The 13,658-nt window shown below is 36.4% G+C and overlaps 1 protein-coding gene across 1 annotated transcript in view; it reads left to right on the top strand.

The window, feature by feature from the left end:
- Positions 1–1,937: 1,937 nt before the first annotated feature.
- pkn1b (protein kinase N1b) overlaps positions 1,938–13,658 on the top strand; it is a 26,071-nt gene continuing 14,350 nt past the window's right edge. The window contains exons 1-4 of the mRNA XM_073822825.1: positions 1,938–2,089; positions 4,989–5,286; positions 5,501–5,646; positions 9,397–9,517. Of these exons, the coding sequence (XP_073678926.1) occupies positions 2,015–2,089; positions 4,989–5,286; positions 5,501–5,646; positions 9,397–9,517 (640 nt within the window). The 5' untranslated portion in view covers positions 1,938–2,014. The remainder of the gene's footprint in view (positions 2,090–4,988; positions 5,287–5,500; positions 5,647–9,396; positions 9,518–13,658) is intronic.

Here is a 13,658-nt window from a genome sequence, read left to right as displayed (position 1 = left end):
GTGAAGAGACTCTGGGCTGGTAGCCATCTTGTAAAGAGCCTCTGGGTTGGCGGTCATTTTGGGATGAGTCCAGGATTGGGTGGCAAAAGTATGGGATAGAATGCCCTAGAGCAGTGGTTTTCAAACCTGTCCTGGAGGCACCCCTGCCCTGCACATTTTGTATGTCTGTCTTATTAGACACACCCAACTCAGGTCTTGCGGTCTTTACTAATGAACTGAAGACTTGAATCAGGTGTGTTAGATGAAGGAGACATGCAAAATGTGGAGGGCAGGGGTGCCTCCAGGACAGGTTTGAAAACCACTGCTTTAGAGGAGCTCATGGGCACATCAGCTGGAGATTGTGACACCTATAGGTGTTAAAAATGCTGGGGCATTGTTAGGTAGTTGCTAGTTCTGGGTGGTTTCTTGGCAGCTGCTAAGTCATTGCTATATGGTTGGTAGGATGTTTTTGGTGGTAGCTAGGCAGTTGCTGGGTGTTATAGATGGTTGTTAGGGCATTGCTAGGGTACCCCAGTCTTTCACTCTGATACCAAAGCTCAGTTTTAGGTAAATGTAGTTCTGTAATAATTTTCAGTTGTTAACCTAAATTTATTTTTTACAGTTGGAGAAGCAGTAAAAATACAGTAATTTTTTTTTCTACATACAGATGTTTTTTATTTAATTTTTTTTAACTCCTCAATGTACTTTTGGTTTGCTCAGTCTGTTTTTCTGATATCTGAACTCAGTTCAGTTCCTGTGCAATGTTGTCTGTAAATACAGTGGTTGGATGGCTTCTGGGAAACGTTCCCGGCCAAAATACCTGAGCGTTACACTGTCGTTCTGATTTGTGGGCGGGGCATTGTGGGCGGAGCCTTACAGACCCTGTGAAGCATCACGGGACGGTTTCCACTGTCATTTCGGAATGTAGTCGCTCAGTTTAACCTAGTCAAATTTGGAGCTGAGATTAAAAATGCATGACATTAAAGTAGTGATCATAAATTAGATCATGTTTATATTCAGAACATAGATCATCTCTTTCTTTAGAACACCTTGATACAGTAATAACTCACTTCTCTGCTTTGCATCACTAGGTGTTGCAGCCATTACCATCTGAGGACAGCAGAGACCACAAGTCCTGTGGCTTTATATGGATAAATGCACACTTTAAAGGAACAGTTCACCCAAAAATGAATGTTTGCTGACAATTTACTCACCCTCAGACCATTCAAGATGTAGATTAGTTTGTTTCTTCATCAGTTTTGGAGAAATGTAGCATTCCGTGACTTTCTGATTTTGGTTTCACAAGTTGTGAATTGATGGTCTGGAGTGGTGTGGAGTATTTGTGGATTATTGTGATGTTTTTCAGCTCCAACCCTGATTAAACACACCTGAATCAACTAATTAGGATCTGAAGAAGCACTTGATAATTACAGACAGGTGTGTTTGATCAGGGTTGAAACTAAACTCTGCAGGAAGGTAGATCTCCAGGAACAGGGTAGGGCAGCCCTGCTGTAGAGGATCCATTGGTGAGCAAGTGATGTACTGCAAGATTTCTCTAAATCTGAGGATCAAACTAATCTACATCTTAGATGGACTTTGGGGACATTATTCAATGTTCATCATTCTAGAAACGGTATTTCAGTTGTTGTGAATTTAAGACAGTGTGTTCGGATGGTGCACTTATGTGTGTCTTTTTGGACAGTTTCATTTCCTCTTTGGTTCAGAACAGTCACAAGAGTTCACAAATGTCATACTGTGTATTAAAACACACACACATGTGATGGTGCCAAGCTGCAGAGCTCATCTCTGAGCAGGAAGTTGGTTGAGAGATTTCAAAAGCGAACCATCCACGTGCCCATGTGTGTGTGTTCCTGTGCAAACAGCAGACGTTCTCTTGTGTGTCATGTAGAAATGAACAGGAAGCTGTTGCTGCCGTTCTCTCTGAGCGGAAGACATCGCTATATGTGGTGTCAGTGGCTCTAATAACAGACATAACAGTGTTAGATCTAAGGAGAACGGGAGAGGAGTGGTGGTGATGGACAGCGAAGGAGATGTGGGAGATTGTTCGCTGGAGGAGTTTCCCTCCAGCCCGGCGGAGGCCGAACATGCGGTAGGAGCTCAATCTCACATCGAAGCGTCTTCAATTTGTTGTAGAGAAGGTTCACCTAATACTCACCCTCAAGTCGTTCCAAACTTGTATGAATTTATTTTTTTCTGTGGAACAGAAGATATTAGAAATATATAGAAGATATTTTGTAGAACATCGGAGTTACTTTAGTATCTTTAATATACTATTGTAGTAGTATTAACAGTTGGAGTTAGTTTTTATTTTATATTTTCAGTTTTAATTTTAGTAACTCATTTTGTCATTACTATATTTTTTATGGCAAAACTGTTTGTTAATCTTAGTTAACAGACATTGAAAAATACTTTCCGTTTATAAATCTTTTGATGTCAGGTGATGTGAAATCGTAGTAATTTTCAACATTTACTAAAATCAAAAGTTATATCTGTTAATATTATTTATCACACCTGAGCTAATATGAGTTGTAGTCAACTAAAGTTAACAAAGATTAACAAATATGGCAAGGAATGTATTCCTCATTGTTAATGCATTAACCATAGCTAACTAATGGAACCTTTTTGTAAACTATTTTTACATTTAACATTTATTTCAGTTTTAGTTACTTGATATAACACCCAGGCATTTTTTCAAATATCTTCCATGTTCTTTGTTTCATTATTAATCTCTTAAAGCTTAAGGTTTGAAATGATATGAGGGTGGATTAATGATGACAGAATTTGTATTTTTGGCTTGATTAGCCCCTTAAGGCCTAAACTAAGCCTTTGTGAGCTAAAAATCATGATAATGATAGTTTATAGTTGTTGCGTTTTTGCATTTATGATGTTTCTGAACTGTGTTTGTAGTGCTTAGTGGTGTTCACAAAACATTCGACTTCCGTAATGTGACGTGTCTCTGAGTGAAACAGGATATGAAGATAAAATTAGGACAGGTCTTGATTTTTTTGGACTAAATGATTGGATGGTGAACGTGTCTCAATACGAAGGTGCTGACATGAGAGGAAAATTAAAGTAGTTGTAGAAGAGGAGAAAGTTCAAAGCATGAAGACAGTTTTCTTGATTATAAAATGACAACAATCATGAAATTGAATGTGAAAGAATGAAATAGTGTTATGCAAAGTATGCTCACAATAATCTTTGTTTTATTTACAATTTTGACTGTGTAGAGCTTTAAAAATAACACGGAGAGCATCTCAGATCCATTTGATGAAAAATGCTTGTTTATGTGTCCACATTAAGATCTCTGACTTTTTATTGCAGAATTTTTATTGAGATCTTTTCTGAAACTTTCGGGTCTTTCCAAAGGGAGAAACCACTGAGAAGCAGGAGACTTTAGCAACCGAGCTTGAAGGAACTATTGAGATTTAAAAGAGATTTCATTGTGGGTTTTCTTTCCTCTGTGTTTAATGTGTGTGTTGGTCGTACTGAAGTGACTTTTCCTGTGTGTTTTGTAAGTGAGCTGCTCACGACAGAACTTCCTTATTGAGTCACAATGTTCATGTGTGCCGTTTGCTCTCTGTCAGCTGAAATATAACGCGGCTGAATGTTTCTGCGGTGTCTTGAGTCTGGTACCTGCTCTATTTACACTGCCAGACGTGTGTTTAGTCTTTAAATGGCTGTGCGAAGTGCACAAGTGTGTTATATTTCAGCTGGCCGATGTTTGATTACAGTTCAGCTCAGTCTGTGCGATTCTCAGTGTCTCTTGTGTCAGTATCAGCCAACGAAAACAAAGCGCAAAAGAGAACTTCTGTATGCGAGTCAACAGTCAGTTACACTATCCACGATTATAAGGTTTCTCTTGATGTTGTTGACTTCCTCAGCATGAGCGCTGAACCGCAGAGCTGCCCTTTGCTTCTTCTCACACCGCTGCTGACTCATTACTGATCACTAACAAAACATCAGTCGTTTCAATTACAGCTGCATAAAGAGGAAATTTTAAAAGCACTTGATTGATTGACACTGTATTAGATCCTTAGCTGCTTTGCTGTACTTGTGCTTGAAGTTATACTAGAAATTGATTACTGAAACAGATTTTTGTGACTCTTGAGATTATATCAAGGTTTGAAGCATCATCGTGTGGTCTAAGAGCAGGTGGTGTGTTTATGTCCCGCTGTGTGCTAGTTATTTATGGTCATATTGAATCAATGTACAGCAGAGCGCCGTCATTGAGCCCTGATCTCAGACATCATGCTCCTTGTTTCAGTCTTTTGAAATCAGTGTGCACTGGTTTATATCACTCCACCAGGAAACAGTGTTATGTTTACTGCTGCAACATCTGTCATTAACACATGGATTTTCAGAGGTTTTTTTTTTTTTTTGAGGAACTTAGTGGCAACTAAACTATATACTGACAAGCAGAACTGAACATTACACTTGTCTTTCAAATTCATTTCTGTGAAACCATCATTGTTATAACTAGATGGGAATTCAGATTACAGAAACTGCAAACATTTACTGTACTTCTGTTTTCATTGTGTTTTCATTTTCATCTATCTATCTATCTATCTATCTATCTATCTATCTATCTATCTATCTATCTATCTATCTATCTATCTATCTATCTATCTATCTATCTATCTATCTATCTATCTATCTATCTATCTATCTATCTATCTATTAGACTGTCTATCTGGATATCTATCTATCTATCTATCTATCTGGATGTCTATTCATCTGAATGTATATCCATCTAACTGTCTCTGTCTGTCTGTCTGTCTGTCTATCTATATGGATTTCTATCTATCCATTCAACTATCTATCTATCTGGATGTCTATATATATGAGTGTCTATACATCTGACTGTATATTCATCTGTATGCCTATCCATCTGACAGTCTATCTGTCTATCAGTCTATCTATCTACTCTGTCTCATTTTTTATGCCCCAGTCTGCTTGCATTGACCCATGACCCCTCTTTTTTCTCCTAGGATTCGGATGGTTTGTCCGTCCTGGATCAGCTGGGACTGGACCAGAACTCTGATTTCTCAGACTCCAGTGTGCAGCAGCGGTTGGATGAGCAGCGAGAGAGGATCCGGCGGGAGATCCGGAAGGAGCTGAAAATAAAAGCGGGCGCGGAGAACCTGCGGCGGGCCACCACTGACAAACGCAACGTCCAGCAGGTGGAGAGCCAGTTACGCAGCTCCAGCCGCAAGCTGGACTCGCTCCACACTCAGCTGCAGGAGCTGGACGCCCACATTGTGGTCAAGGGTCATGATGACAGCAAAGGTCAGTGGTTATCATTATAATCCTACCTTTAAGGACATCTGTACGAAATATGGGTTTAATGTAAAATTTAACATTATTGATGAGTGCACATGAATATTCAGGGACAATGTAAATTTGTTTTGAACACCGCAATCTGATGTATATATTTAAAGTCCTCATAATCCTGCTAGACCATGACCCCAGATGAATGTTTGTCCCTGTCTTTGACCTGCAGATGACCTTCAGTCTCTCGGGACGTCAGGTCGCTCCTCAGCCAATCAGGACAGGATTAAGGCTCTGGAGCGACAGCTCAACATCGAACTAAAGGTCAAACAGGGGGCAGAGAACATGATCCCCATCTATGCCAATGGGGTTACCAAGGTACTGAATGTCTATATATCTCTCTAAATCTCTCTAAATCTCTCTCTCTCTCTCTCTCTCTGATAGTCTATATCTGACTGTCTGTCTGAAAGTTTATCTATGTGACTGTCTGCCTGACTCTCTTTCTATCTGGATGTCTGTCTCTCCCATTGCCTATCAAGGTGTCTATCTAAATGTTCATATGACTATCAGTCTGAATGTCTATATCTGACTGTCTCTCTGTTTGTTTGGATGTATGTCTATCTGGCTGTATATCTGGGTGTCTGTCTGTCTGGATGTCTATCTATCTATCCGACTGTCTTTCTGTCTGAATATTTATCTGGATGTCTATCTATATGTCTATCTATTTGAGTGTGTGTCTGGATGTCTGTTTTTCTATCTGATCATTTATCTGGATGTCTATCAATCTGACTGTCTATCTGGATTTCTGTCTGTCTGTCTGAATGTCTGTTCATCTGACTGTCTATCTGAATATCTATCCATCTCACTGTCTATCTGAATATCTATCCATCTGACTGTATACCTGAATGTCTGTCTGAATATCTATCCATCTGACTGTCTATCTGGATGTCTGTCTGAATATCTATCCATCTGACTGTCTATCTGAATATCTATCCATCTCACTGTCTATCTGAATATCTATCCATCTGACTGTATATCTGAATGTCTGTCTGAATATCTATCCACCTGACTGTCTATCTGAATATATATCCATCTGACTGTGTATCTGAATGTCTGTCTGAATATCTATCCACCTGAATTTCTATCTGGATGTCTGTGAGTCTGACTATCTGAATGTCTATCTGAATGCCTATCTATCTGACTGTCTATTTGAATGTCTGTCTGGATGTCTTATCTGAATGTCTTTCTGAAAGTCTATCCATCCATCTGAATGTCTATTTGGATGTCTGCCTAGATGCCTATCTATCTGATTGTCTATTTGAATGTCTGTCTGGATGTCTGTCTGAATGTCTGTCTGAATGTCTATCCATCCATCTGACTGTCTATCTGATTGTCTGTCTTGATGTCTGTATATCTGAATGTCTGTCTGAATATCTATCCACCTGACTGTCTATCTGGATGTCTGTGAGTCTGACTATCTGAATGTCTATCTGAATGCCTATCCATCTGACTGTCTATCTGGATGTCTGTCTGAATATCTATCCATCTGACTGTATATCTGAATGTCTGTCTGAATATCTATCCACCTGACTGTCTATCTGGATGTCTGTGAGTCTGACTATCTGAATGTCTATCTGAATGCCTATCCATCTGACTGTCTATCTGGATGTCTGTCTGAATATCTATCCACCTGACTGTCTATCTGGATGTCTGTCTGAATATCTATCCACCTGACTGTCTATCTGGATGTCTGTGAGTCTGACTATCTGAATGTCTATCTGAATGCCTATCCATCTGACTGACTATTTGAATGTCTGTCTGGATGTCTTATCTGAATGTCTTTCTGAAAGTCTATCCATCTGAATGTCTATTTGGATGTCTGCCTAGATGCCTATCTATCTGATTGTCTATTTGAATGTCTGTCTGGATGTCTGTCTGAATGTCTGTCTGAATGTCTATCCATCCATCCATCTGACTGTCTATCTGATTGTCTGTCTTGATGTCTGTATATCTGAATGTCTGTCTGAATATCTATCCACCTGACTGTCTATCTGGATGTCTGTGAGTCTGACTATCTGAATGTCTATCTGAATGCCTATCCATCTGACTGTCTATCTGGATGTCTGTCTGAATATCTATCCATCTGACTGTATATCTGAATGTCTGTCTGAATATCTATCCACCTGACTGTCTATCTGGATGTCTGTGAGTCTGACTATCTGAATGTCTATCTGAATGCCTATCCATCTGACTGTCTATCTGGATGTCTGTCTGAATATCTATCCACCTGACTGTCTATCTGGATGTCTGTCTGAATATCTATCCATCTGACTGTATATCTGAATGTCTGTCTGAATATCTATCCACCTGACTGTCTATCTGGATGTCTGTGAGTCTGACTATCTGAATGTCTATCTGTATGCCTATCCATCTGACTGTCTAATTGAATGTCTGTCTGGATGTCTTATCTGGATGTCTGTCTGAATATCTGTCTATCTGAATGTCTGTCTGAATATCTATCCATCTGACTGTCTATCTGAATGCCTGTCTGAATATCTATCCATCTGACTGTCTATCTGAATGCCTGTCTGAATATCTATCCATCTGACTGTCTATCTGGATGTCTGTCTGAATATCTGTCTATCTGAATGTCTGTCTGAATATCTATCCATCTGACTGTCTATCTGAATGCCTGTCTGAATATCTATCCATCTGACTGTCTATCTGAATGCCTGTCTGAATATCTATCCATCTGACTGTCTATCTGGATGTCTGTCTGAATATCTGTCCATCTGACTGTCTATCTGAATATCTATCCATCTGACTGTCTATCTTGATGTCTGTCTGAATATCTATCCATCTGACTGTGTATCTGAATGTCTGTCTGAATATCTATCCACCTGACTTTCTATCTGGATGTCTGTGAGTCTGACTATCTGAATGTCTATCTGAATGCCTATCTATCTGACTGTCTAATTGAATGTCTGTCTGGATGTCTTATCTGAATGTCTGTCTGAATGTCTATCCATCTGACTGTGTATCTGAATGTCTGTCTGAATATCTATCCATCTGACTGTCTATCTGAATGTCTGTCTGAATATCTATCCATCTGACTGTCTATCTGAATGCCTGTCTGAATATCTACCCATCTGACTGTCTATCTGGATGTCTGTCTGAATATCTGTCCATCTGACTGTCTATCTGGATGTCTGTCTGAATATCTATCCATCTGACTGTCTATCTGGATGTCTGTCTGAATATCTGTCCATCTGACTGTCTATCTGAATATCTATCCATCTGACGTCTATCTTGATGTCTGTCTGAATATCTATCCATCTGACTGTGTATCTGAATGTCTGTCTGAATATCTATCCACCTGACTGTCTATCTTGATGTCTGTCTGAATATCTATCCATCTGACTGTCTATCTGAATGTCTGTCTGAATATCTATCCACCTGACTGTCTATCTTGATGTCTATCTGAATATCTATCCATCTGACTGTCTATCTTGATGTCTGTCTGAATATCTATCCATCTGACTGTCTATCTGAATGTCTGTCTGAATGTCTATCCATCCATCTGACTATTTATCTGATTGTCTGTCTTGATGTCTGTACATCTGACTGTCTATCTGGATGTCTGTCTGAATGTCTATCCATCTTACTATCTGGATGTCTGTGTGTCTGTCTGAAAGTGTATCTATCTGTTTGGATGTCTACCCATCTGACTGTCTTTTTGGATCTGTTTGACTGTCTGTCTATCCATCTTACTATCTGGATGTCTGTGTGTCTGTCTGAAAGTGTATCTATCTGTTTGGATGTCTACCCATCTGACTGTCTTTTTGGATCTATCTGAATGTCTGTCTGATTGTCTTTCCATCTGACTGTCTATCTGGATGTCTGTGAGTCTGTCTATCTGAATGTCTGTCTGGATGCCTATCTCTCTGACTATCTATCCATCTGACTGTCTATCTGGATGTCTGTCTTTCTATCTGGATGTCAATTTATCTGAATGTCTGTCTGGATGTCTATCCATCTCACTGTCTATTTGGATGTCTATCCATCTGACCATGTCTATCTTACTATTTCCATCTAAGCTATGACCATTTCGATCTTTCTGTCCTCTAGGATAAAAAACTGCTTCAGTCAGCTCAGCAGATGCTGCAGGACAGTAAGACGAAGATTGACATCATTCGTATGCAGATCCGTAAAGCCATGCAGGCCACCGAACAGACAGAAGACACTCAGGGTATGTCTTACCGCTACAGACATGTTCTGTATCTTACTCACTCTGATGAGGTTATCAGCCTAACATCATCATAGAGATTCTTTAAAGCAGTGGTGTGAACTCCGGTCCTGGAGAGCCGCAGCCCTGCAGAGTTCAGCTCCAACCCTAATTAAAACTCAGTCTTTCTAGTATCTTTCTAGTAACTCTTCAGACCTTGATTAGCTTGTTCAGGTGTGTTTGATTAGGGTTTTGCAAATACAGAGGTAAATTTGGGTCTTTTTCTCACAATATGCATCATATGACTTCAGAAGACTTATAATATAGTGCAGTTTTATGGACTGGTTCTTTTTGGCTGTTGTATAGAAAAGAGCCATTCATTTTTGAATGTGCTATCCCTTAATGAAGCTATTTCTCAATGCCTTCATTGATAGAGAGTAAAAGAGTCAGATTTAAAGAAAGACGTGAGATGTAAACAGAAAGATGAGAGCTGGAGAAGTTTGAGAGATGGAGGGAGGAAATGGATGGAGCTGAAGCGTGCGGCTCTAATGGACTCTAATGGCGTGTTTCGGCACTGAAGTCTCATGTGTCCTGGGGCTGGACGGCAGCGGCTGGTTAAGAATAGATTTATTAATGCGGCTCCACCCTTCGGCCATCAGCGTCCGTTGCTGGGCCGCTCGGGGAACAACGCTTGACATCCTGTGAGGGGATTTAAGGACGGTTCTCTATCAGCAGAAACTGCAATTTCACTTCATAATTCTTGTTATCCAGTAACGTGTGTTTTGTTTAACTCTGTGATAATTCATCTCTTCTTGTGTCTTGTTTAAGGTCAGAAAAATATAATGTCCATGAGATCTTGTCCTGTCAATTTGATTCATCGTAATGTTGATTCTAAGAGCTAAAGAGCTAAAGAGCTAGAAATCTCGGTTCATGTCACTTCTGGTTCATCATTTTAGAAATGGAAAGTCAAGTCAAGCGCATTGCATTTCTTACAGTGCTCTCTGGTTGTATGCTGCACTTTATGGCAGCTGTAGTCATTTATATTGGTATTCATACATACTGTGCACAGCATACTTACTGCATACTGTATGTATAAGCAGTTTGCCATTCTGAATATAACCTGCAGCGTTAATTGTGTGTAAGGGTCTGTTCTTCATTAACTGCTGTTTCAGTCAGGAGGAGGGCTAGTTATGAGGTATTTATTAATATTTTGAATTGAAATGTTCTGTTTTCTATGAAAGCCTATTTCCACTGGATAAAAAATAAAATTAGGTAATTGTAGGTAATTTCGATGTTTTATCTCACAATTCTGACTTTTTTTCTCAGAACTATGATATAAACTCACAATTGCTAGTTATAAAGTCAGAATTGCTAGATATAACGTCAGAATTGTGAGAAATAAAGTCAGAATTTCTAGATATGAACTCACAATTCTGACATTTGTTTTCATTTTACTCTCATAGTATTTCGCCTTTATTCTCATAATATTTCGACTTTATTCTCGTAATATTTCGACTTTATTCTCGTAATATTTCGACTTTATTCTCATAATATTTAGACTTTATTCTTGTAATATTTCGACTTTGTTCTTGTAATATTTCGACTTTATTTTCATAATATTTCGACTTTATTCTCATAATATTTCGACTTTATTCTCGTAATATTTCGAATTTATTCTCGTAATATTTAGAATTTATTCTCGTAATATTTCCACTTTATTCTTGTAATATTTCGATTTTATTTTCATAATATTTCAACTTAATTCTCATAATATTTCGAATTTACTCTCATAGTATTTCACCTTTATTCTCGTAATATTTCCACTTTATTCTCATATTATTTCCACTTTATTCTTGTAATATTTCGACTTTATTCTCATATTATTTCCACTTTATTCTTGTAATATTTCGAATTTACTCTCATAGTATTTCACCTTTATTCTCATAATATTTCGACTTTATTCTCGTAATATTTCGACTTTATTCTCATAATATTTCGACTTTATTCTTGTAATATTTCGACTTTGTTCTTGTAATATTTCGACTTTATTCTCGTAATATTTCGAATTTATTCTCGTAATATTTAGAATTTATTCTCGTAATATTTCCACTTTATTCTTGTAATATTTCCACTTTATTCTCATATTATTTCCACTTTATTCTTGTAATATTTCGAATTTACTCTCATAGTATTTCACCTTTATTCTCGTAATATTTCCACTTTATTCTTGTAATATTTCGACTTTATTCTCGTAATATTTCGACTTTATTCTCGTAATATTTCAACTTTGTTCTTGTAATATTTCGACTTTATTTTCATAATATTTCGACTTTATTCTCATAATATTTCGACTTTATTCTCGTAATATTTCGAATTTATTCTCGTAATATTTCGAATTTATTCTCATATTTCCACTTTATTCTTGTAATATTTCGATTTTATTTTCATAATATTTCAACTTAATTCTCATAATATTTCGAATTTACTCTCATAGTATTTCACCTTTATTCTCGTAATATTTCCACCTTATTCTCATATTATTTCCACTTTATTCTTGTAATATTTCGACTTTATTCTCATATTATTTCCACTTTATTCTCATATTATTTCCACTTTATTCTCGTAATATTTCAACTTTATTCTCATAATATTTCCACTTTATTCTTGTAATATTTCCACTTTATTCTCGTAATATTTCCACTTTGTTCTTGTAACTCAGACTTTATTCTTGAAATATTACAACTTTAATCTCGTAATTTTGTTGTTTTATATCTTGCAAATCTGACTTTATAACTCACAATTGCGAGTTTATATCATGCAATTCTGACTTGATTTCTTACAATTGCAACTTTTTATCTCACAGTTCTGACTTTTTCTTTGCTATTGCGAATTTTTGTTATTGCTATTCGAGAAAAAAAGTCAGAATTGTGAGATATAAAACAAACCTTTTTAATTTTTTTTTTTATTCAGTGGTGAAAATGGGCTTCCATAGTTTTCTTTTTAATCTTAGTTGAGGTTTTAGTATATTTGTTGTGTGTTTCTGTTTTTATCAGTTTTTCTTTTTTAATGTCTTTCACTTTTTAGTTTTTAGTAATTTCTAGTTTTGGACTTATTTTATTTCAATTCTAATTATCATTTTAGTATTTTTAATCAATTAACTAGTGTTGGGCAATGAATAATCGCGACTAATCTCATCCAAAATGAAGGATTTGGTGTACATAATAAATGTGTGTGCTATGTATATTTATTATGTATGTATAAATAAACATGCATTATATGAAATTATTCATTATTATATGAAAAAGAGAAATGTATATATATATATAAAATTTGTGTGTGTGTGTGTGTGTGTGTGTGTGTGTGTGTGTGTGTATATATATATATATATATATATATATATATATATATGTGTGTGTTTCAGTTTATTTTTTATTTTTAGGTTTTTTTTATTAGTAATTTTATGTTTTATTACTTTTATTGGTAACACTTTACAATAAGGTTCATTAGTTAAACATTAGTTAATGTACTAACTAACATGAACTAACCATGAGCAATACATTTGTTACTGTATTTACTAACCTTTATTAACGTTAGTTAACGGAAATATAGTTGTTCATTGTTTGTTCATGTTAGTTCACACTGCATTAACTAATGTTAACAAGATTTTAATAATGTATTATTAAATGTTGAAATTAACATTAACAAAGATTAATAAATGCTGTATAAGTGCAGTTCATTATTAGTTCATGTTAACTAATGTGGTTAACTAATGTTAACTAATGAACCTTATTGTAAAGTGTTACCCTTTTATTTCAGTTTCATTTTAGTTTACCGTTTTAAAGATATTAATTCTTCAACGTGAAAGTAAATGAAAATCATAAATGTTGCTGTTGTGGCAGCTAAATGCAATAAAATAGGTTTACTCTTTTTTAATGTCAAATGATGTTTATTTTAATTTTGTGTTTTAGTACTTTTTTTAATTAATTTTTAATTTCAGTTTTTTTAATTTCCAGTTGTATCAATTGTTGCTCTTCAACTTAAACGTCTTTTATTTCAATTAGCTGCCACAGCAACATTTCAGATTTAAAGTTGTTTCAGTTGTTAAACATTCCTAATTACAATCATAAATCAAACGCAAGCTCATTACAGATTTTCACTCAGTGAT

This window comes from Garra rufa, chromosome 1, assembly GCF_049309525.1.
Source record: "Garra rufa chromosome 1, GarRuf1.0, whole genome shotgun sequence".
NCBI lineage: Eukaryota > Metazoa > Chordata > Actinopteri > Cypriniformes > Cyprinidae > Garra > Garra rufa.
Note: the sequence above shows the minus strand (reverse complement) of the source record. Positions and strands in the feature narration are given on the sequence as shown.